This window comes from Nematolebias whitei, chromosome 7, assembly GCF_014905685.2.
Source record: "Nematolebias whitei isolate Nwh7 chromosome 7, NemWhi1, whole genome shotgun sequence".
Taxonomy (NCBI): domain Eukaryota; kingdom Metazoa; phylum Chordata; class Actinopteri; order Cyprinodontiformes; family Rivulidae; genus Nematolebias; species Nematolebias whitei.
Window position 1 is genome coordinate 47,328,220 of NC_056504.1, and position 25,760 is coordinate 47,353,979.

The 25,760-nt window shown below is 40.3% G+C and overlaps 1 protein-coding gene across 1 annotated transcript in view; it reads right to left on the reverse strand.

Annotated features, from left to right (window-relative positions):
* Positions 1-354: 354 nt before the first annotated feature.
* Positions 355-25,760, reverse strand: part of cand2 (cullin-associated and neddylation-dissociated 2 (putative)) — a 27,556-nt gene continuing 2,150 nt past the window's right edge. The window contains exons 4-24 of the mRNA XM_037679692.1: positions 23,261-23,384; positions 23,058-23,115; positions 20,697-20,895; positions 20,315-20,420; positions 18,658-18,800; positions 18,141-18,448; positions 17,392-17,533; positions 17,102-17,220; positions 16,505-16,660; positions 14,926-15,147; positions 14,639-14,845; positions 13,158-13,345; positions 11,213-11,378; positions 10,954-11,094; positions 7,631-7,770; positions 6,646-6,821; positions 4,942-5,037; positions 3,543-3,712; positions 3,307-3,471; positions 755-862; positions 355-585 (exon numbers count right to left, since the gene is read on the reverse strand). Of these exons, the coding sequence (XP_037535620.1) occupies positions 355-585; positions 755-862; positions 3,307-3,471; positions 3,543-3,712; positions 4,942-5,037; positions 6,646-6,821; positions 7,631-7,770; positions 10,954-11,094; positions 11,213-11,378; positions 13,158-13,345; positions 14,639-14,845; positions 14,926-15,147; positions 16,505-16,660; positions 17,102-17,220; positions 17,392-17,533; positions 18,141-18,448; positions 18,658-18,800; positions 20,315-20,420; positions 20,697-20,895; positions 23,058-23,115; positions 23,261-23,384 (3,365 nt within the window). The remainder of the gene's footprint in view (positions 586-754; positions 863-3,306; positions 3,472-3,542; positions 3,713-4,941; positions 5,038-6,645; positions 6,822-7,630; positions 7,771-10,953; positions 11,095-11,212; positions 11,379-13,157; positions 13,346-14,638; positions 14,846-14,925; positions 15,148-16,504; positions 16,661-17,101; positions 17,221-17,391; positions 17,534-18,140; positions 18,449-18,657; positions 18,801-20,314; positions 20,421-20,696; positions 20,896-23,057; positions 23,116-23,260; positions 23,385-25,760) is intronic.

The window sequence follows — 25,760 nt, forward strand, 5'->3', positions numbered from 1 at the left end:
AGCATTTTACTTTGTAGTCTGGGACTACTAAACTAAAAGTTTTTGAAGCCCTGGTAACGAGCCTGAGAAACAAATTAATCAGTCTGAAGAGTCCACGATGTTGCTTCCTCTTTATTACATGTGAACTAAATTTCCTACTTTAAAGACTTCAAAATCCAAATAAATAAGCTTAAAGTCCATTCAGTCATTTTTGAACATGTAAAATAAAAATATGTTGTCACAGAAGACGTTTTCACACCAAAACAACCCGTTTGTTGGTAGGTGTTGTATAACAAATGTAATCAAAAACACAGAGCTTCTTTATATGTAGTTTTTAAACATACCTTTATAAAAACTATAAAAACCAGCCAGTGTCTAGCTCATATCCATGCTCTCTGTGGGTCCTAAGCCCCCTCCGTCCCCTCCCTGGACACTCTGGAAGATGGACGCCATGTCAGCGTTGGATCGGATCTGGTTGGCGAATTCGGCCATGCTGGGGCTCCTCTCCACTTCCGGCACCGCCAGCAGGGCGGCGACAGCGCGCATGGCAGAGCGCCGCAGCTCCTCCTGCTTCTCAAACTCCTGCTTCACAGAGCCAGCCTTCACCTGCAGAGGGTGGGGGGACAGAGACCATGTTTTAGTCCACTGGAAGTAACCATAAAGTCTACATGTTTACTTTTTAATTAGCAGGATATACAGTTTTCTTTCTAACATTTAATGCAAATTATTAAACGGCTATCCACAATTTTTCGTGTGTGTGTGCGAGTGTTTATACTTTGGTGGTGCAGGTGGCTTTAAGAGGCTCCACCAGTCTGTCCAGTCTTTGCAGAACAGCAGCAGGACTTAAAGAGACCAGTCTGGCCAACATCAAGAAGGTCAGCATCTACAGGACAAAGACACAACCGTGAGACAAGAGGAAAACTAAAAAGACGTGGCACAGATTTGGACTGTGGTTGTGTCACGTTCTCCCTCAGGTCTAAAGTCAAAGTCTTTCTCAATACAGTAGTCCCGCGATTATTATGGGGGTTATGTTCCGGACACCCCCGCAATAAGTGAAAAACCGCAAAGTAGAAACGCTATATTTATATTAGTATTAATATTTTAAAGCTTTATAAACCCTTCCCACATTACATAAAGAAATCTGGAGTGGCAGAGAAGTAAGTTAGACTGGTACAGGACATGTATGAGGACAGCAGGACAGTGGTGAGATGTGCTGTAGGAGTGACAGCTTCAAGGTGGAGGTGGGAGTGCATCAAGGATCAGCTCTGAGCCCCTTTTTGTTTGCTCTGGTGATGGACCGACTAGCAGATGAGGTCAGGCAAGAACCCCCGTGGACTATGATGTTTGCAGATGACATTGTGCTATGTGGTGAGAACAGGGAACAGGTGGAAGACAACTTGGAGAGGTGGAGGTATGCACTTGAAAGAAGAGGAATGAAAGTCAGCCTTAGTAAGACAGAGTGCATGTGTGTGAATGAGAGGAAGGAGGTGGAACAGTGAGGCTACAAGGAGCAGAGGTCACAAATCAATCAACCTTTATTTCTACAGGTAAATCCCATTGAGCCTCGAGGACTCATTTACAAGAGAGACCTGATTTCAACAAAGAAAGATGACAACAATGGACAACAGCAACAACAATAAACAGTTATAAAAAAGCATATTACAGGTTTTTTTTTTTTTTTTAACAAATAGGATGGCTAAAAGGAAAAGGTAACAAAAAAAAAAAAAACAGCTAGATTCCAAGACAAATGTAGAAAACTAAAAACAGGAACATGTCAGCATTGGACCCTGCCAGGTGTCCAACAGATTCTTAAAGACACTTAGAGAGGTCAAGGTCGAGAGCTTCAAATCTTTTTGTAAGATGTTCCAGGAAACAGGAGTGGAATAGGAGAAGGCCCTTTTGCCTAGTTCAGTCCTCATTGAGGGAACACTGCAGGTAATAATGTCCTGAGAGCGCACGCTGTAGCTGCACTCACGCAGAGACAAGTAGGAGGAGATGTATGAAGGCAACAGACAAAGGTGCAGGACTTCAAGGACTTGGGGTCCACTGTCCAGGAACATGGGGAGTGTGGTAAGGAGGTGAAGAAGAGAGTCCAGCCAGGATGGAGTGGATTGAGAAAAGTTTCAGGAGTGATTTGTGACAAAAAGGGTGTCAGCAAAGGTCAAAGTTTACAAGACAGTGGTGAGAGCAGCTATGTTGTATGGTCTGGAGACAGAGACATAGATAAAAAGACAGAAGACAGAACTGGAAGTGGCAGAAATTAAGATGTTTATGTTCTCCTTATAGGAGTGACAAGGATGGATAAGATTAGGAGTGAGATCATCAGAGGTACAGCACAGGTTGAACAACTGGGAGAAAAAGTTAGAGAAGCCAGACTGAGATGGTTTGGACATGTCCAGAGGAGGGACAGTGGGTACATTGGTAGAAGGATGTTAGAAATGCAGCTGCCAGGAAAAAGACAAAGAGGAGATATATGGATGCAGTTAGAGAGGACATGGAGGTAGTTGGAGTGAGGACAGAGTGAGATGGAGGAGGACGACTTGCTGTGGAGACCCTGAAGAGGGAAAAGCCACAAGAAGAAGAAAATGAAAATAAACTCTTCCCACACTCTTGTAATTCTAAACTCTTAAATCTACGTAATTTTAACAACATACCTATATGTACTGCTCAGCAGCTCTGGAGAAGCTCGGTTTCGTTCGATCTCGGTTCCATTAAGTTACCCTGCAGCATGACGAAGCCCACCGCCCCGTCCAGGTTGATGTGCACATGCTGCTGCTCCAGGAAGGACATCTCGTGCGCAAGGCTGCCCATGATGTAGTCCACCACCTTGGCACGGTCCAGACCAGCACCGCGCAACCAGAAGCAGACTGAACCCACTGCTATCTGTCTCCTGCAGCCCCCAGGATCCAGGTCACACTGAGTCTGGATCAACTGCAGCCCAGGTACTCACCAGTGAAGATACTATTACAACTTCAAGGATGAGTTCAGCTTCAGGATTATTTGTGACTTTCCTGCCAGTCCTGTCAGCTTAACAGATAGCATACATTTGCAAAAAACTTTCCCTCCATTTGGCAGAAAGCAGTGGATGGAAGCACTGTTGGCTTATGGGTAACGTAGTTCTTTTGATTGCTTATGGTATAGGCTTATTGAAAGAAAACTACAAAATGGCAGCGCCTGTCCTAAATATTTTTTTTTTACTTTTTATCTGTACCATCCCAATCACTTGAGTGATGTTAAAGTTGATAATCATTGAAAAAACACGAAAGTCGTACCGCGAAGAAGCGAGGGACTACTGTAAATCTATTTCTTGTCGTATTTTCTGCTCACCCTGATATCATAGTGGTCCTTGAGTCCTTCCTCTACGTGATCCAGAAACTGCAGGACATCCAGCCCCTCCAGGCAGCTGTCCAGCAGAGTGTACATGCACTCAAACGCAGCTTTCCGCACGTCCAAGCCGTCGTCCACAGAGTGTTTGAACGGCCCCATCTCCACCTGTTGGAGCACAGAAGTGTCAAATCTGCACAGGTCGTTAAGATCTGCAGCTTCTCCGTCAGCCCACACACTTCTCTGATCAGGTCCTTCCTGATCCGAGTTTCCTTGTAAAGGTGAGGCAGAACTGTTCCCAGAAGTCCCCGGATCAGAGATGGTTTATTATGGGCCGCAGAGTTGAACATGACCAAGGCGACACGACGCACGTTGATGTCACCATCATGCAGAGTCTTCAGGAAGTCACCTGACAGAGAAATGCAGGAAATATTTGTGTGTTTGTGTAGCTCCGACTCAAAGGAACACTTGTTCTATCACCAAGAGGAGCAAAATAAAATGAAAAATAATAATAAAGTTTAAAAACCTCTCTTATTAACTCTGCAAGTTCACGCAAATGAGGGTGGAGGCAGGTGTGGGTGCTTCACCTATCCCACCCACATTTATTTTTATTTTATTTTATTTAACCTTTATTTCACCAGGAAAATCCCACTGAGATTAAAAATCTCTTTTGCAAGAGAATCCTGGCCTAGACTGGCAGCAGCACACAGAAGTTACAGAACGTTCACAGCAAAAACAGAAAAAGTTAACTCCGTCCTAAACACATTAATTAAAAGATTCCTCAATTAAAACATTTACAGATGATTCCTTCTCCAAATCACCAAGAACAGCCTTAAAAACATTTAGTGACAACAGCTCCTTTAGGTTCATGTATTTCTGCAACTGGTTCCAAGAAGACGGAGCAGAAAACTGAAAAGATTTTTTTCCAAGTTCAGTTCGGACTTTAGGCACCGAAAGTAAAAAGTTCTCACAACGAAGAGAGTATCCTCTGGTGGACTTTCTCTTTATAAAGGCCAACAAATACGAAGGAAGAAGTCCTAGTATGGCCTTATAAATACAAATGTGCCACTGCCGTCCATTCAACCCAGTTGTTTAAAGTGCAATGATGTGTAAAACCTTTTAAACCCGTTATAAATTTTAAACCTCCATGATAAATCGTATTTTAATGTTGTTGGTACCGGGAGTTGAACAGGTGGCCTTCCGATCACAGGTCCACCTTCTCTGACCTCTGCACCACCACTCCCCTTAAACAGATGTAATTCAGTTAAATAACTCTCGTTTCTTTTAGCTGATGCTGCAGACAGCTGATCAGGATCTGCAGGATGAATCCAAACCTCCATGCCTGTCAGTTATGATTCATGTTCAAATCAATATTTCTGAATCAAAAGCTCAAATCAAGACTTCAAAACTAATTTTACAACCAACGGCGTGGAAAATAAATAGTATTTGGCAACTAAAGGAGGCTGGGCTCAGTTTAAACGCGCTGTTCTTTGTGCGGAGCTACAATTGACGTTTAGAGGCCGTTACGCCTGTTTTCCCCTAATAAAACGTGACAACATGTTTTCAGTTAGAACCCGCAGGAGGCTTGTTCTCGTAAGCAAACTAAAAAAAAAAAAAAACTGTGGTTGTGTGTTTTACCGATGCAGTCCTTCAGCAGAGAGTCTATGGGAGCTGGATGGTCAACGATAGTAAACTTTATGGCCGTCACCACCGTGCTGCGAGCCAGAGGAGAACCTGCAGGGCGACAAGGAGAACTCTGAGTTCCACCGGTCTGCTCGTTTGTTTTCACTTAACAAGAGGCAAAAAACAATCCTGCGGGTTTATTTTGCTTTTAGTTACTCAGATTTAGCAAAACTCGGCTGAGTTCTGTGCAAAGAAGCATTGGTTAAAGAAAAGGCCTAAGTCCATTAAGACTTTTCACAGCCCATCATGTTCATTCAACTTTTATTTATACAGGTTAGTCTCATTGAGCCTTGAGGACTCAAAGTACTTTATAAAGTGATGTAAAATACTAAAAACAGGAACATGTCTGCGTTGGGTTTTTTTGCCATGAGCTGAACAGATGTTTGAAGCCACTTGGAGAGGTCAAGGTCGAGAGCTTCAGATCTTTATCAAGATATTCCAGGAAACAGGAGCGGATTAGGAGAAGACCCTTTTGTCTAGTTCAGTCCTCACTGAGGGAACACTGCAGGTAATAATGTCCTGAGAGCGCACGCTGTAGCTGCACTCATGTAGGAGGAGATGTATGAAGGCAGCAGACCAAGAAGTGATTTAAAGATGAAAATGTACCAGTGAGAGAGTCTGTGTTAAGTTAATGATGACCAGTTAACCAGTGAATACAGGGTGCAGTGGTGGGTACGGTAGTTACAGCCAGTTATAATCTTAGTGTATCATGATAGACGGAGTCCAACATCTGCAGGGTTCTTGTAGGAGCGTTCATGTAAATAATGTCACCGTAATCAATGGAGGGAAGGAAGGTCACATATACAAGGTGTTTCCTAACATTCAGAGTTAGATAGGATCTGTTTCTGAAAAAGAAACCCAGTTTAACTTTCAGTTTCCTTACCAAGTTTTCGATGTGGGGCTTAAAAGATGTGAATCAACCAAGATACTCTAGTATTTATAAGAATTGATCAACTCAATAGGAATACCATTTGAAGAGAAAATAAAAGGAAGGACTGCTGGGACCAACTTCCTGTTTGAAAACAACATCCCTTTGGTTTTGTCAGTGTTTAGCACCAGTTTGAGACAGAACAAATCTGACTGGATGATGTCAAATCCAGACTGTAAAAGCTGTAAAAACAGCAACTGTTTTAGCTCGATAATAAACAACTGTGTCGTCGGCATAGAAATGTAAGGATGCATCAGGAATTATCTGATCTACATTACTTAGGTAGATTGTGAAGAGGGTGAGTCCTAAGACTGAACCTTGTGGTACACCATTGTTAACAGTTAGATAACTGGAAGAAGTACCATTTAATGTTAACTCTCCAACTTCATTTCTGTCATCAGTATATTTGATTTTAGCACCAACATAACTGGTTTGTTCCACTTTGGAGTAAGCTGTTGGGGGAAGAATCAGTTTTGTGTTGTGCGTTTCCTTGACTGAAGAAGCCTTCTGGATGGAAGGTGAAACGTTTCAGCAAAAAAGAAACTGTCCAGATGACCTGACTGAAAATTGTTGGATATATTTGATTTTATGTTTTACATTAAAAAAAACAAATTAGGGTTTCAAATTGGGTACAATAGTGCACGAATAAACAAAGTTGAAATGCCAAGAAAATACTTTTTTTACAACTTGACTGCAATGAAAGTTAAAAATGCTTTCAACCTGCACCCTACCAGATTTAAGTTGTTGTCTTAGTCTGGGCAGAAGTTGTGCTGGGGTGACTAACGTCAGTTTTCCCAAACATTCAGCCACCAGGTTCCTGGTTCCCTCCTCCGAACACTCACAGAGCTGGACCAGCAGAGCCCAGATGGACTCTACGAGAGGGGAGAGGCTGGAGGCTGGAGAGGAGCTGAACACAGAAAGAGCTTCAATCAGAACACGAAGCCAGATTGATTAAAAAAAATCAAGTTTTCTTTTAGAAACTAGACAATGTGCATTTTTACAGAAAATACTGTGCGAACACTGAGAGCTGAATTTCTGCTGAAACATCCTGAAGAAGCTGAAACTGAGTTGTTAAAGCAAAATATTAGCTAAAAGCTAAAAGAGGCAGAGCAATAGGCAAAAGCTTAACACTAGATGGAAAAACAAAACTAGTTAAAAAGAAAAATTTCAAACTAAAAGCTAAATGTAGTAAAAAAGCTAAGTAAATGCAGCAAAGGATGGCTAAAAGCTAAAACTTGCAGAACTGTAGCTAGAAGCTAAAAATAGCTAAGACTAGCTAAAACTAAGAGTAGCAGAACAGGAGCTAAAAACTAAAAGTAGCTAAACAATAGTTAGTAGCTAAAGTTAACAGAAGACCTTAAAGAACATAAGAAAACAAATATAGAGCCCGTAAACTGAAGCAGGTTTCAACGGGAACAACGTTTCTAATGGATTTCAGAGATATCAAAGTATTTCTACGAAGAAATAAGTAATAATATAATAAATGAAGTTAAATATTTTGAAAATTATAAAATAAATTAAACTAAAAGTTAACCCATTCATCTCCTCGTTGGGCTGAATGTTTTGCTAAATCGCTAAGACATCCAAAAGTATTCAGGAGTCGTCAGACCACATAATATAAAAAGTTGGTCTGTAAAATAATTTAAAATGACGATAACCTGGAGTGATGACAGCGTTAACAAGATGCTGGAGGTGTAACAACCAGTGAAGACGCACCTGATGACGTCTTTGAGCGAGTGCAGCAGCAGGTATTGTCTTCGAGGCTGAGCTAAAACCTCCTTCAGGACGAAGGGCAGGTACTCGTTCAGACTACCGACTGCCACGCCGCCTAACGCGCACGAGGCTGCCGTCTTTATCTAGAAACAAAAACAAACACTGTCGTCTACAGCCATGTCAGAGAATGTATCAGGAACCTACACGTTCTTATACATTCACATCTCCACAAACTGACATCTCCATTTTTAATGATTTTCATGTTTTTAATGCATAAATCAACTCTACTGGTCACACTTCACCTCTTGTTTTATGGATAACTAACCAGTTGAAAGTTTTACAAAGGCCCTGTGAACATTTAACAATAGTTTGTTTTATAAAAAGAAAACTGTTTTACCTTATGTCCTTAAAAGTAGTGTTTTTGGAGAAACAAGGTGTGAGTGCAGTGACAATGGTATGGTATGGTATGAAGTTTATTCATTTTAAAAAAGTACAAAACAATTCCATAACAATATATAAAAAGATACAAAAAAAATTAAAATGAAAGGCAGCAGAAAGAAGAAAAAATCTTATTTTATCTGCCCCTTTTTTCAAACAATTATTTCAGACATATTAATTTTCAAGTAACAGAACAAAATTAATAACTTTCTAATTTTTCTAATTCTAATACAAAACACACACTAAGCTACTTCATATATACTTTTTTAACAATTCAGTTTTGATCTTTTTCTTAAATGTACACATTGACTTGACATTTTTCACATCACTCTCTAGACCATTCCACAATCCAACTCCTTGGATTGAGGTAGACCTTCCCTTCAGACTAGTTCTGAATTTTGGTTTGACAAATATCTCTATCCCCTTAAGATTGTAACAACTTTGTCTTTTAATAAAATTTCTTTGGATATTTAATGGTAATGTGTTATTTTGAGCCCTATACATAACTGATAAAATACTATAATCTACTAAATCATGGAACTTCAATAACTTCAGTTGATAAAATAATGTGCTTGATGGGTGACTGTAATGCTTTCTGGTGATAATTCTTACAGCTCTTTTCTGTAAAATAAAAATAGGTTTTGTAAATGTTTTACATGCTTTCCCCCAAACATCAATGCAATAGATTAAATGTGGAACAATGATTGTGTTATACAACATGTACAGAGCTTTATCATTTAATAATTCCCTGACTTTGTATAGTACTGCAATAGATTTAGATATTTTTGTTCTTACAGAATTTATGTGATTTTTCCATGTTAGCTGTTCATCAATGATTACACCCAAAAATTTCATCTCATCAACTCTACAAATCTCAACACCCTCAATTTTAAATGGATCATCAACTGTTCTCTTTTTGTTACTAAATATCATGTATTTAGTTTTATCTAAATTTAATGATAATTTATTAAGTTTAAACAATGTGTAGCATCGCTCGTCATGATTGGTAACGAAGTGTGTGAAAGAAGCAACAACTGTCTAAATAAAATGTAAGACATAAGAATTCATTTTAAGGGTTTTGAACTTGTTAAATAAAAATCACCAAAAATCCATTAATAGTAGAATCGTACTTTTCGCTGTATAAGTCGCAGGTTTTTTTGCATAAATTGGTTTTCACTGCGACTTGTACAGCAACGCAACATATTTATGTTTTTTGTCCCATATTTTAACCCAATTTTTGGCTGAGATCTGACGATTTCATTCATTCTGACATGGAAAATATTGAACACTACCATTTTCAGCTGCTAGAGGGCCCTCGACTAATATGGCAAGCCAAGTGTTTCATTAATAGGTAAAAGTGGCTATTAATGAGACACTTGGCTTGCCATACCAAGCCACCTTCGTCTCGCTCCGGAACTCCTGGACCAAACGTCAAATCAGCTGCAACTTGAGCACCGCCCAGGCGAAATGCAACTGATTTGATCGTTAAATTGCATTTATTAAGGAAAAATTCAACTGAGACACACAATAATTTCGAGCAAACAAATAATTGTTTTTAGGTGGTAATCTTGTTAAATTTCGAAGAAATGCACAGCGAGTCCTCCCTCTGCGCGCTCGCGCAGCCGTGAATTGGCTTTTGAAATGCAGCTGAATTGATCATTAAAGTGTATTTATTAAGGACAAGTAGGCCTGTCGCAATAAACAATAAATCAATTAATCGCATGACGAATAAAAATTATCAACCTCATTTTTATTTATCGGCTTTATCGTTTCTTCGTGTCTCTCTCCTTCTACACTGGATGACAAAAGACTCAACTCCGGTGCTCTTCACTGACCCCTCCCTTTCTCTTTAAAATGCATTTTATCCGTACAAAATCGCATTTTTGGATTGCTAAAAGCAGCTAATCTGAGAAGCTAAGCTACGAGTTAAGCTAACAGGCCCACCTCGGGAAAAAACACGTGATTTTGTGTAAGAAGTTTTTCTCTACAAAAAGAAGCCGAGAACTTGTTTACAGACTTTTCATTAAAAGCTTTGTGTGAAAAATGCTATGCTATAGAGCTCAAACCACACCGATCGTCCGCCATTTTGAGAACCGCAGAGAGACAGCCCATGTCACGTCAAGAGGTCTCCCTCCCATTTTTCTTAAAGAGACACGCTGCTCCCTTACTTGTGAACTCCTTGAACGCCTTCGGTTCAAACTGTCTTATATTGCCATCTGGTGGTCGAAAAAAGAGACTACATGCAAAACAAATTAAAACATTTCTTCTTAAATTTGACAATAATTACTGATTGTCAATAAAATAAAATCTATCAATATTATCGTTTATCGCAATAATTTCTGAGACAATTAATCACTCAGCAAAATTTGTTATTGTGACTAAGGACAAATTAAACTGAGACACAACTTTGATATAATTTTGAGCAAACAAATAATTGTTTTTTTTTTGTGTTAATCTTGTTAAATTCTTGTTAAAGTCCTCCCGTGCACGCTCTCGCGGCCGCCATTTGGCAGCCTGTCGATTTCTGGCACAACACCGGCCCACCTTTACGGGTGGTCAGTGGTGATGCATAACAAACACGACGCATCAGCGGTTATGCATAATAGATGCAACTTATACGGTGAAGCAACGTATTTATGGTTTATTTTTCCACTTTATTAGACATATTTGGACTGATGCGACTTATACGGCGGCAAGTACGGTAATAAAATACTTATTGCTCTGCAAATAACTAAAAAAGTAGATTGGTTCTATAAAGCATTTAATTGAAGAATAAACAAATCATTCTTTAAAAAAAAACATTTGTTTCATGTTTTAAACTTTCAATCTATAAACTGTGAAAATATTTGATAAGATAATTATTATAAATTATTATTTAGCAGTTTTACCTCCTCGCTGGTGGAGGAAAAGGCCTCCAGGATGACTCCTTGCACCTCCTTGCTCCCTCCCAGACTGCCGCTCCTCCCCACCTCCCCCAGACACAGCAGAGCCAGGACTCGGGCCGACTCTGGAGATCCAGGATTCTTTATCTGTTGATGACACAAATGCACATTAATTTATCAACAACGACAGATAAAGTCAGTGCTAATAACAGGTTTGTTCTGATCTGAAGCTGAAACTATACGATGAGCACAAAGAGCCTCAGACCTGCTGTATGAGCGCACTGACGGTGCTCGGCGTGTCTCTGGGCGAAGCTGAGGACAGAGCGGCCACACAGCGAGCGACGGAGTGGTAGGACTGTCTGTGCAGGACGCTGCTGTCTGCAGACGACTTCACGCTTTGAAAAGGCTCCATGAGAGACTTCAGCAACTGACTGGAGAGAAATATTCCACCAGAATGATAATGTCAAGGGAATTTAGGTAAAGGTTATGGATGTTTATCACTAACTAATGTTAAATTAATGTTGAGCCGTGTGTGTGATAACTCCAAGGCCTTCTCCTCGTCTGCAAGCTGGAAAGCCGAGGTCGTCTTGACCTCGCCTCTGTCTGAAAAGCGTGTATTATAAAACACTTCCTGTTTCACTGCCCGGTTGCAGATTCTCACTGACGAGGCTCTAAGCATGTAACTTTTGTACATCTGTGAAAGCCTTATCGTGACCGTCTACCTTTGCGAGTAAAGACCGGTTAAAAATCTTCTCACATCCTCAGAGTGGCTTATTTGAGTAAATGATGATGAAAGGATATTTATTTATCCAACAGATAAACTCAAACGTCTAACGTCTGATGGCAACAGTTTGCTCAAACTATGGCGCTCTTCTTCAGTGTACATGATTCTGAATAAAATACTGCAGCACGGCTTCTGAAACTAAATCTGAAACATGTCGAGAGGAAAATGTTATTTGCACGTTCCTTGAAGAACTGCACATCGCCCGCTGCCTTTTGTGCCAATTGCAAGCTGAAATTATATTTTGCTGAAAAGAGAGGGGTTAGAACGTTTGGTCAAACACTGTAAATGACATCATGCACAATATTAAGCAATAAGATCAGTCATAGACAGGATGACTCTCATCTACTACCACCCCAAGTTGTATGCCAATATCTATAAAAGATACTGCATTAAAGCCAATTTTGTGTTTCCTAAGGTCACACCATCTTGAAAAGTTAATGAGTTGTCCATCCAATGACTCCTTTCAGTGAACTTTCAGGTTCATGAGATATTTTGCTAACGCTACAGATGCATAAACATCCTCGCCTTTCACCCTCAGCAGCACGGCTAGATTATTCCCTTTTTCCAAAGGAGTGAACTCTTTGTTGTGCTTCGTCCAGAGAAACTGTTGCTCTCCTGTCACAACAGAACCACAGATAAACCTGTTCTGCACACGTCTGAGGAGCCCGATCTCATCGGACGTATCGTCCTGATGTCATCGAAAGCGTCCAACAAAAACCGTCTGAGCCTCCAGAGAAGGGGATCGGCTTTCCTGCCACCACGCGAGGCCAAGACCCAGGGCTAGTCCGAAGGTGAGATATCATCTGCTCGAGTCATACGTCAACTCAAAACGAGCAGAAGTCCTGGAGAACCACAGAAGACATTACAGCACGCTCACCAGACTGAGCATCACTGCCTGTGATTAGAGAACTGGAATTTGTGGAGTTCCCCTTAAAAACTGTAATCCTGTCATCATTGATTTCTTAAAATAACACGGCAGAGCTGACTCAGATGTGACTCGGAGTGACGTCCGCACACCCGAGACGTGATTTAATCTGTTCTGGTGACGCGAGGGGAGCTCTGGTCTGGTTTCCCTCTGCTGTTTTCATGTTTTGAAAGATAATATAATGGCTTTTAATCACCTAAAGTGAGTTTAGCGTTGTGAGTTTTGGAAGGTTTTCACGTCTCCTGATGAAGTAACAGCTGTTTACGAGCCTGAGGGAAACACCACGTTTTTACATGATTGTGTTTCCAAACTGCTGGTTATTATTTGCTACGCCAGCTCTGAAACAACCCGATTATCATCAGCAATTATAAACCCTCGTGGGTCAACCAAAACATGATCAGTTATCAACTCTGAACTGCTTTCCCACCAGATACTTGCTGACCCGACTGCAGCGCTGGTCCTAGTTTCAAAGGTTGAACTCGCCGTATCGCAACGTCTCACCTGTAGCCCAGGTTAGTGGCTTTGGACAGAACCAGGGCCTGAAGGAAGTCCAGAATGGCTCCCAGAGCGCCACCCTGCAGCAGAGGGGAGTGGATGAGTCTGAAGACTCCTGGCAGCACAGATGAGCTGATCTTGGCCAGAGAGGAGGAGAAGGCTTTGGCCATGACCGTCAGCAAAGTGATGGACACCTGAACAGAAACATGTGGAGTGTCTCACAGGATGATTTAAACATCCTTTCTCAGTACTTTAGTCAAGAATTATCATGGCTTCATGCTGGTTCAAACTCTTATTTGGTATCAAGTAAAGCACGTCAGTCCGTGACTGTTTTCTGCCCAAATAGCAGCAATGAAGCCTAATAAAATAAAGAAAGTAGCATTGATGCTAACATCAGTCAAGCAATGCAATTCAGTTTATTGATATAGCGCCAAGTCACAACAGAAGTCGTCTCAGGGCACTGAACAGAAACACTCACATATGTAAAAAATAATTTAACATTATTTATCTGAGGAGCAGACTGCTTTGAGTTTAACTCCATTACAGAACTCTTATCTTGAGCATGAAGGCGACAGTGGAAAGGAAAAACTCCCTCATGAGGAAGAAACCTTTAGTAGAACCAGGACAAGTGGTCATCTGCTTCAACCAGCTGGGTTTGAGAGGAACAGATACACAATGGCAGGTCGGGAGTCACGTTAAGGTAGAAATAATTTCAAATGCAAACTATTCAATATGCATTTGTAACTATTCATTTGAAAAAATTAGGTCAATTTGTCCTCCAGTAGTCTAAACCTATAGCAGCATAACAAGCCAACCCTAACTATAGGATTTATCAAAAAGGAAAGTCTTAAAACTGGACAACGTGTCAGCCTCACGGACAGAAACTGGAAGTTGGTTCCACAAGAGAGGAGCCTAAAAACTGAAAGATCTTCCTCCCATTCTGCTTTTAGAAACTCTAGGAACCACAAGTAAGCCTGCAGTTTGAGAGCAAAGTGCTCTGTTGGGAAAATATGGAACAGTAAGATATGTAATGTAAGATGGAGCTAGGTTGTTGAGGGCTTTGTAGGTTAGAAGTAGGGTTTTGAATTAAATTCTGAATTTGACAGGGAGCCAATGGAGAGAAGCTAAAACTGGAGAGAGATGATCTCTCCTACTAACTCCTACTCCATTCAGTCTAGCATTAATGTTTTACACTAAAATCATGTTATGATGAAAAATAGAAAACTACATTAACGTTATGCATAATACTGATGTATAGCACTTAGCTATAAATGACATTCAGTACTACATTACGCTGAAGCTCAATATCTGTAAAATTCACTGAGTTGTTGCCAATTTTCAAGGTTGATTAGCTGTGGCAGCCATCTTGGATTGGGTTAAGATCCCCCAGTCCCTTATGTGCCCTTCTGACTGCAGGTGAGATACTTATTGCTCATAGGTGCTCCATACAACATATAAAATCCCTTTGAGGATGTGGTTAATCATACCTGTGATACGTGCATGTCACTCTCATCCACCAGAGGGGGAATCTCATTCAGCACCGGCTCCAGAGCTGCAGGTTTGATTCTGGCAGCGTGATGAATGACCAGAGCTGTGAGACACGCCAACGTGCCGAGCTTCAGAGCTCGCTGGTTCTTCCTCAAGAAAGACCCCAAAACAGACAGGGCCTCCGGGAGGATGGGTGACAGGTCTATCTGAAGAGGGACAGAAGTTAATTTTATGTTTTTATTAAAAACACTCCAATGAGAGGCAGAAAAAAAATGTCTTACTGAACCTTTAACGGGGAAGCAGAAATCAAAGTGATGGTTCTAACTGCCGTCAGTCTGGTTATCTCATTCTTTAATCTCTCCAAAAAGATCGTCAAGACTCCATGAAGCTCTGCGCCCAGGTGGTCCCCAAGGTGGCACACCATGTGGCCCATACAGGAAATGGCTCTTTCCTTCACTTCCTGGTCGATGTCTGCAGCTTTGAGCCTTTTCATTGTGACTGAAAACACCTGGGAGGGACAAAAACATTATGAAGAACAGGTGAGAAAATAAAACCTGTCTGGATCCAAATAAGGCAAAAAAACAACATCAACAGACACTTTAACTAAAGAAATGCTAATAAAGCCTGTAAGAATTTATAATTTACTTTATTTTGTGTGATACTTGTACTCCTGGACCTTATCGCTGCTTTTGATACTGTTGACCACAGTATCCTTATAACGAGTTAGAACACTGGGTTGGGATTACTGGTGCAGAATTAGAATGGTTCCATTCTTACCTAAGTGACAGGAGTTTCTGTGTTAAGGTTAGAAATAGTGTATCTGCATCATTGCCTGTTTCCTGTGGGGTCCCACAGGGCTTGATTCTTGGACCCCCTTTTCATCCTAAGGAAACATGGTCTTTCATTTCATTGTTATGCTGATGATTGTCAAATTTACCTGCCCTTAAAACCTAATAGTTCTTGCTCCATTCACCCCATTAAAATGTCTTTATGACATCAAGGCATGAATTCATACTTTTTAAGTTTCAACAATCAGAAAACTGAAGTTATTGAGTTTAGCCCTAGCTCTACTGCAGTCTCTGTTCCAGTAAACCTTGACTCTCTTGAGCCATATCTTAAGCAGTCTGTTACAAATCTCAAGATGGTTTAAGATCTATGTTGGGGTCAGTCAAGTCACAATTTCATGTCCAAAATGCTGCAGCTCGACTCAACAGGAACTCGTAGTTTTGATCACGTTACACCAGTTTTGTCCTCCTTTCACTGGCTCCATGAATTGATCTTAAAATTTTCCTACTAACCTTTAAGTGTCTAAATGGCCTTGCACTCTCATACCTCCCTGACCTACTGCAACCATATGTTCCTTATCGGGTCCTGCATTATCCGATCAGCTGATTTTGGCTGTTCCAAAAACAAGGTTGAAGCTCAGAGGTGATCTGGCTTTTTCAGTCGTGGGTCCCGAACTTTGGAACAATCTGCCCCCCCAACATAGACAGGCCTCTTCACTTCCTGCTTTTAAATCTCTGTTTTCGTGGCTTTTTACACAGCGTGACTTGATTTAATATTTTACTTCTCTGCATTTCTGTTTTTCTTTTGATGCTTGTAATTAATTTTCAGTACTATCATTATTTTTATTGTTACTTTTTTCCCATGAAATTGCTCCCATTGATTTTACTGTTAAGCACTTTGGTAACAGCTGCTGTTTTAAATGCGCTTTATAAATAAAGTTGACTTTATTTTAAAACTGATATTCTGAAGGAAACTAACTCCTGCTCATTTCTACTGAAAGAGTTTGGGTAACTCATTTATAGAACTCCTGCAAATAAAAATGAAGCATATAGAAGACAGCTGAAAGAATCCTTCAGTACCTCTTTGACGAACGGTTTGGGGTCAAATCCTCCAGAAGTGTCCGTCTGTCCCTGTGGTCTCATGACTTTGATGAGCTGCTGAGTGACCAGCAGGGCCTCCGAGGTGATCTTATAGAAAGTGTCCTCGACACACGACAAGACCACGGGCAGCAGAACCTGCAGGAGCCACAAGACAGTCCCAGCTATTCCACAACCAGAATCTGAAGATTCTTTGTTTGCTCAGAGACCTGAGCTTTAACTTGGAACTGTCGTATTCTATTCATGTGAATAACTCCAAAGCTGTTTTACTTTATATTTCTTCAGAGGTGGAAGAGGACAGATAAATCTGATCGGATACATTTTAAATGTAACCAGGCTTGTTGTTGTTGTTCAGCTTGTTTTATTGATATTTGTACATGGATTTTTACTGTTTGCCAATTTTGTGGTGTGACTGTTTATGTGCTGTATTTTAGTTTTCTCGCCACCTTGCTGCAAGGAAAATTCCCCTAAGGGGACAATAAAAGTGATGATGATGATGATACTCCACCATCTGAATTAAAAATGTTCTGTCTTCAAGTTTGTTTGTTTGTTTTTAACAATGTTGAAGGTTGGAAAAACCTGCACGTGTGTCTGAAAGGCCTGCGGAGGGAGGGAGAGGAGGAGGACGTTGAGGAAGGAGAGAGCATCGATCCTCATGGTGGAGGAGGTGAACTTGTCTGTCAGGGAGAAGATGATGCCTGGAGGAGAGAATGGTGGAGGGATGAAGAGGAAAAGAGAAAAAATGAGGAAGAAAAGAGGAAAGAAAACACGACGACAGACAAGCGTGTCTATTTTGTAAGAACTGATTCAAAATGAAAACCAAAGGAGGTAGGACAAAATGTAAACCAGGTGTGGGGGGCGGGGGGTACCAGGTATTAGTGCAGGTATGTGCTCCTCCAGGGATCCAGGAACCGTGTGAGCCAGCTCTGTGAGGAGACAGAAGCATCCCTGTCGAGACTTGAAGCTCTTCTCCTTCAGCAGTCTGTGCAGAGCTTTAACGATCACCGGAACCTGAACGTGGAGATGGACGCATCTTTACACGTTTCTCTCCGAACGAAAAGAGAGATTTAATATTATCGATTTATTTTTAATACATATGAAGCCCGAAGCCGTTAATTCTAGGTACATTTTGAGAAGACTTCTAGCAGAACCAAATATCTGTGGGGAAAAACAGTTTTTAAGATTTGAAATGATTCAAATTCAACTTAGAGAAAATTAATTAATTGCAAGTTTTAGTCAAAAACATCAGCTGATTTCAGCAAAATGTCGAAGATTAAAATGCACCTGAAAATCTGCCTTTTCTCTAAAAGCTTCTGTGCTTCACACGTCACTTTTATACATTTTATGCATTTTCAGTGTTTTAAAGTTACTGTTTTCCTCTTATTTGTTGCTTTTGTTCTTATTTTATGATTGCTTGTTTTGATGTGCACTTTATTTGATGCACAGCTTGTTGCAACTTGGTTTTTAAAAGGTGCTAAATAAATAAAAAAAATACTGACTTTAGAGAAACAATGTAAAAACTTCATGTAGCCAAAAATGAAATGTCTGAGTTTTACACTAAAAGCACAGGAGAGACGTTCTAACATGTTCTTTTTGGAGTTATGGACAGAACCAGGACCTGTTTCTTCAGCTGAGCGACCGCCGGTTCCTCCTCCCGACGGCTCGGGTCTGAAGCGGCCGTGACGAGGCCGTGGTGACTCAAGTCCACGCGGGTTTGCCTCAGCAGCGTTGAGAAGGCAGCGAACACGTCGGCCCTCACGTTCTCCTCGCGCTCCTTGAAGCGGGCCAGCAGGGCGGGGCAGACAGAGGAGTAGAAGGAGAGCAGGAGGTCCCGGCGCATGGCGATCAGCGCCTCCAGACACTTGACTGCAGAACGGCGAACCTTCCAGCTCATGTCGTCGTCGTCGCTGTACTCGTCGTCTGATTCTGGACGGAGGCAGGACGTCAGATTAAACCGTCATTCCTCAAAACAAACAGACACGACAGCCGCGGCGAAGACCATGAGGAATAAAATCTCGTGGCACGAACGCTTCAGAAGACTTCGTCATTTTTAGTTTCCTTCTTGAACATCAGCTTCAGGTACACAAAGATCCCGACCCGATACAAGAACAGACACGTGGACGAGTCTCAGAAACCTTCGTCAAGTCCGTCCTCTACGTCCATGCTGTCCTCCTCGTCCTCCTCGCTGTCGTCATCGTTGTAGTTTGGGTCAAAGGTCATGAACTTCAGACAGAGCTGAGTCACCGTGGCAACGTGAGGCGACATCTCCTTTGGACACCTGACCAACAGCAGACAGAAAAAAATTAAGAGAGAAACAGTAAAAACAAGATTTTTAAATAACTGCAAAAAATGTCCTGCAATGCCAGTTTTAAAAAAACATTTAACTTTTTAATTTTAATAAACAAACCTTATCCTGACATTATATATTATATATACCGTATTTTCCGGCATATAAATAAACGGGTTTTTTTTGCATAGATTTGTCAGTCCTGCGACTTATATGCGTTTTTTTTTTTTTCATATTCAAACGCAATTTTTGACGCTTTAACTTTCGAAGAACTGAAACAGCGAGTCCTCACGTGCACGCTCACTTCAGTCAGCTGGTGCAGGCGGAGGAACGCTGGAGAGCTCGCGACCCCGGCCGTGATGGATGGATGGATGGATGGATGGATGGATGGATGGATGGATGGATGGATGGATGGATGGATGGATGGATGGATGGATGGCACCACGCCGCCCAGGCGAAATTAAGCTGTTTTGACCATTAAATAAACGTATAATAAATGCGACTTATACGCCGAAGTGACTTAAATGTTTATTTCCTCTTCATGATGCTTTTTTTTTGTTGACTGATGCGACTTATACGCCAGAAAAAACAGTAATAAAATAACATTTACCGAATTGTATTTTTGTAATCAGGTGATATTAGGCCTGTCGCAATAAACAATAAATCAATTGATCAATTAATCGCATGATGAATGAAAATTATCAACCTCATTTTCATTTATCGGCTTTATCGTTTCTTCGTGTCTCTCTCTTTCTCCTGAAGACACTGGATGACAAAAAGTTCAACTCCGGTGCTCTTCACTGACCCCGCCCTTTCTCTTTAAAATCCATTTTAATGATCCAAAATCGTGGTTTTGGATCATTAAAGAAGTTAAGCTACGAGCTAAGCTAACAGACCGACGTCAGGAAAAACCTCCGTCTTGTCAAAGCTCCAAAGCGCCTCCCTCACATATTTCTTAGAGACACGCTGCTCGCTCCCTCACTATCCATCCTTCGGTTCAAACAGTCTTATTTTGCCATCCAGTGGTTGAGAAAAGGTACTGCATGCAAAACAAATTACTGTCAAATTTCAAACAATATTATCGTTTATCGCAATAATTTCTGAGACAATTAATCGCTCGGTAAAATCTGTTATCGTGACAGGCCTAGGCGAGATGTTCGGCTTTAAGAACTCTTCCTCACCGTGATGTCCAATTCTGAGCCACACATGAGAAAACAAACATCTGGATACATCTGTAAAGGGTTCTCCTGACACCATGTTCTTTTTTTTTTTAATCAAGAGAACAACTTTTTGTCTGTTGATAATATTTCAGTCTGCTTCTAATCTGTGTTGTAACGGAGACGTTCTGTCTGTAAATTACAAGCTGCAGATTATCATCAGATCCGTTTGTTTGACTCTGAGCTCGGTTCTGCTCCTCGTGGTGACCAGTCCTTATATTTTATTATCAGACAGAAGACATGGACGGAAGTCCGCTTGATGTTTCCTAACACGGCTGAGAGTTTTACCTTCGTATAAAAGCTTCCAAGGCCTGGAAACAATATTCTCTCAACTCGTCGTCTTCAACGCCAGTGAACTTCACCACCAGAGGGGTGAGCCTCTCTAAGTGTTCACCTGTAAAACCAACAAAAGGTGAAGGAGACTGCAGCTACAGTCAACTTAAACACAAATTTATCTAATTTAAACGAGCGGGATCCGTCTTCAATGATCATAAACAGGAAGTGCTCGACTTTATGAGGACGTGCTGCTGAGAAGCCGGAGTTTGTTGCAGCTCCTCAGACTGAACAAGTCTTTTGGATTAAATAAGAAGAACCCGTCCAGATGACCTGACTCCACCCGCTTAGATTTATTTAAGGACGTTTTCCCGTTTGACGCTGGATGTCATCTCACCGACTCGATGGCCGCCCTGCCGGCTGACGGTCGCCAGGCACTGGATGTACGTCCTCGTCATTGAGGTCTGCGGGTTCTTAGCCAGCTCGCTCACCAGGTGCTCAGTCAGCTGGGAGAAGAGGGCGGGGCTACAGCAGGGCACCAGGTGACCCAGGGCCAAGATGGAGCGCTTCCTGACCGCCATCCTGGAGCTGGTTAGCTGAGGGAGGTTTAAGGTGAAAATGATGGAATAACTAAAACCGAAACTAAATTTATTTTTGGTTTATTTTAACATTTAAAAATGATCAATTAAGAAACTAAACGCAGAAAAGTTAAATGGAGCTGAAAACAACTTGATGTTTAAGAATTTAAAGCCTTGAACACATTCCTGATAGTCTGAATGTTTATGGAGCATTCACTCAATTGTGATTTTTCTTCTGTACGACTTTCAGCATTTTTCTCGTTCCACAATTTTTGTGCTTTTTCAGCAAATCATATCAAAAGGTTCAGCTCTTTCAGGACAATCCTGACTGTTGGTGCAACTTTGGCTTTTTGAAATATTTAGCCTTTTCTGACACTTTTTTCTTCATAGAAAATGAACTGAGCTCATTTTACATCCTTCAAATCTTTAAATATGTTTACAAGCTTTTACCGCTCCTTTCACATTTTGTTCTGCTTCAGCTTCTTTCAGCTTCCTTCTGCAAATTTAAACATTTTTTCAGCTACTTTCAGCTGTTTTTTGTTCCTTTCAGATTCGTTCTAACTACATTTTTGTGCTTCTAATTTATTTCTGCTAATTTCAGCCAGTTATCCTCCTTTCTGCTTATTTCTGCTAGTTTCAGCTTCTTCTGCTATTTCAGCTAATATACAGCTGTTTTCATGCTAATTTAAGCTTTGTCAGCTAATTCCACATTTTTTGCACTCATTTCAACACTTTTCGTGCTAATTCAGCAAAAATGTGCTCTCTCCACTTCTTTCTTGTAACTGCAGTTTATTTCTGTCTTTAGCTACTTTTCAGCTGTTCTTTTGTTAATTTCAGCTTTTTTCAGATAATTTCTACTTTCTTTGCTCATTTCGGCTTCTTTCAGCCTAATTGGGCAAACATGTTCTTTCTGCTTTCTTCTGCTAATTTAAACTTGTTCAACTTTTTCAGCTAAGTTTTTAGAAAAAATTTTAGCTACTTTCAGCTGTTTTCAGATAAATTCAAGTTTTTTGTGGCAATTTCTGCTATTTTCAGCCTAATTAACTTCTTTATGGTAGACCCAAAAAATCCTATCCGACCCGGCCCCAGCCTGCAGTTATAATTTCCAAATCCCACCCGACCCGACAAATAAACAGTAATTACAGGTCCGAACCCGGAAAAGAGCCCGACATTTTTAATTAGTTATTAACGGCCGTGGACGCGCAGCTGAATAAAAAGTGCAGAAGATCGGAGCTGAGGGGGTGTTTGTCCTTTCATGGCCATAAAAAAAGCATTTAAACCCCGTTTCTGCTGCATTCTTCTGCAGACAGCTCTGACACACGTGTCTGCTTTGGGATCTCACCTGTTTGGGTCATCGGCCGCGTCCGCTGAGTGAAGCGGCTGAATGAACGTCCATTTGGGCGATGGATCACTTCCTGGCAGAACAGTCCCATCTGAAGCTTAACTGAACTTTTTACTCTTTCAAGGCCGGTCAGCTCGCGGTGAAATGGCCGTGTGCGGCTGGTGATTGTATGGCAGGCCATGCTATCATATAATTGGATCGTAGCTGATCTTGGCCCAATTAAAAGCCCTACACCGCCCTGACCCGCTCTGACTTCGGGCCAATCTTAGGGCTCAGGTTAGAAATGACAGCTCTACTTTATGATAATTTCCGCTTATTATGCTCCTTTCAGCTATTTTCAGCTAGATTCAGCTTTTTCTGCTATTTCAGCTACTTTTTAGCTGTTTAATGCTCATTTTAGCTTTTTCAACTAATTCCACATTTCTTTTAGCTCATTTCAGCCCTTTCTACTTCCTTATCGTAGGTTAAGCTTCTTTCTGGTACTTTTTTTTATTTAACCTTTATTTAAACAGGTTAGTCCCTTTTTCTCAAAACTGTCTCAACAACAACCTCAGCGTCTTCTAATCGTTTAGCGTTTTGACTAAACGTGCCACAAACATTACAAAAAAACATTAAGTTATAAAACGCAGCTATGAAAGGCAGATTTTTTCCACGGCTCATCTCACAAAACTGACAAAATGTCTTTTAAATGTTGATTTCGATTAGATTTTAGATCGTTTTCTTGTTTTTTAGGCAGCATTTTGTTATACCTTCCGACTGAAAAGCTTCTCGTTCGTGTCAGTAAACGCAGCAGTGCTTTAGGGAAGGACACGAGATCAACTCGAGTTTGTCCGTTTACCTGAGGCAGCAGACTGGAGAGCAGCGAGCCGTGAAAACTGACCAGAGCGCCGCTCAACCTGCAGGACGAGCAAGATGAGAAATTACCGACTCAGATTTTATGAACAACATTATTCGTGTAGCTGCGAAGCTTCAACTGCACCTGCAGCCGGGCTCCTTCCTGTAACGAGGACCTCACCTTCAAGGGAACGGACTGATAATTACCTTCCCAACATGTCCGACAGGATGTCCAGGGCCTCCAACTGAACGGACGCGTCTTCTTGTTTGCTCAGAGCTCCAATCAGCTGCGACGTGATCCTCCTGCACACACCGACCGTCAGACCCAAACCTGTTGACACACAAATATTAGATTAGAAAGTGGGTTGGCAGACTGGGCTGGTGCAGTGTTCCTCTCTTCAAAAAGGGGGACTGGAGGGCGTGCTCCAGTTATAGAGACATCACTCTCCTAATAAAATACATTTAGATGTTTCTGAGATAAGCCGGTGGAGTCTGAAGAGTGAAAGATTGTTTGTTGTTCGACAAACCGATTAAAATCCCAAAAACTGTTGTTTTTTTTGAAGCTCACTGTCCAAAGAGTTTCTATAATGGTTGAAACAAGAGCACCTCGTGACCAAATATACATCAATCTATAGCCGTGACCCGGAGCAGCAAGCGCTACAGCTCCAACGAGCTGATGGCCATCAGAGACGGTTCGGTCGAGTTCTGAAATCCGCAGTCGGCGGACAGCGGCTCCTGAGGACGGCGCAGCAGTGAGGACGAGGAGCGACAGTCAGGAGGAGGAGGAGGGGGAAGCGGGGGCGCGTTGGCCCAGGCTCAAAAAAACACCTATTCCTACTCTCTATCTGACCAATGACCGGATAACAAAGTGGACTTGTAACATCTGAGGACGTGTTTCTACAGAGATGAAGAACTGTGATGTTCTTCGCCTGGTTTAACAACAACGTGCCGGACTCAACGGTCTTCAGTTGTTCGGAGCGGATCGTGACCATCGGGGGGGGGGGGGGGGGACTCTGTGTGTCGTGAAAGGAGGAGAGCTGGACTCGGGAGCTGGGAGGGCTCTGTGTGGTGGAGAGCGTCTGCACCTGCATCACCTTGTGCCCCCCCCCCTCCTCAAGCAGGAGGCTGAGGAGCATCCAGAGCAGCACTTAATTCAGCCTCATCTTACTTTACTTATTTACGCACTCACACACGCACACGTTTGAGTGCGAGTGCACGCGTATATATTTATACACTCTTGTATTTATTTATTTGTTGATTGTTGGGCGTCTTGATCTGGAGACCCGAGTCCTCATTTCGTACCGTTCACATGCAAATGTGAACTGGTACGACAATAAAAATCCTTGAATCCTAAAACAAAAGCAGATTAGCAGAAAGGAGTGCAGACAGGAAATATAAGTATATATATATATATATATATATATATATATATGAGTAAATATTTCAAAAAGATAAAGTTTCACTCACACCAAATGTCACCTGAAAGAGCTGAACGTTTTGATTTATGATTTGTTGAAATAGCTTAAAATATGCAGGATGAGAAATACGCCGAAAAACGGATCACAATAGTAAATGGACTGTACTTATATTTCTATATCTAGATTATATTCTATATCAAGATTATATTTCTACATCTAGATTATATTCTATATCTAGATTATGTTCTATATCAAGATTATATTTCTATATCTAGATTATATTCTATATCTAGATTATATTCTATATCTAGATTATATTCTATATCAAGATTATATTCTATATCTAGATTATATTCTATATCAAGATTATATTCTATATCTACATTATATTCTATATCTAGATTATATTTCTATATCTAGATTATATTTCTATATCTAGATTATATTCTATATCTAGATTATATTTTTATATCTAGATTATATTCTATATCAAGATTATATTCTATATCTACATTATATTCTATATCTAGATTATATTCTATATCTAGATTATATTCTATATCAAGATTATATTCTATATCTAGATTATATTTCTATATCTAGATTATATTTCTATATCTAGATTATATTATATATCTAGATTATATTTCTATATCTAGATTATATTTCTATATCTAGATTATATTCTATATCAAGATTATATTCTATATCAAGATTATATTTCTATATCTAGATTATATTCTATACCAAGATTATATTCTATATCTACATTATATTCTATATCTAGATTATATTCTATATCTAGATTATATTCTATACCAAGATTATAATCTATATCTAGATTATATTCTATATCAAGATTATATTCTATATCTACATTATATTCTATATCTAGATTATATTCTATACCAAGATTATATTCTATATGTACATTATATTCTATATCTAGATTATATTCTATATCAAGATTATGTTTCTATATCTAGATTATATTCTATATCTACATTATATTCTATATCTAGATTATATTCTATACCAAGATTATATTCTATATCTACATTATATTTCTATATCTAGATTATATTTCTATATCTAGATTATATTTCTATATCTAGATTATATTTCTATATCTAGTTTATATTCTATATCTACATTATATTCTATATCTAGATTATATTTCTATATCTAGATTATATTCTATATCTACATTATATTCTATATCTAGATTATATTTCTATATCTAGATTATATTTCTATATCTACATTATATTCTATATCTAGATTATATT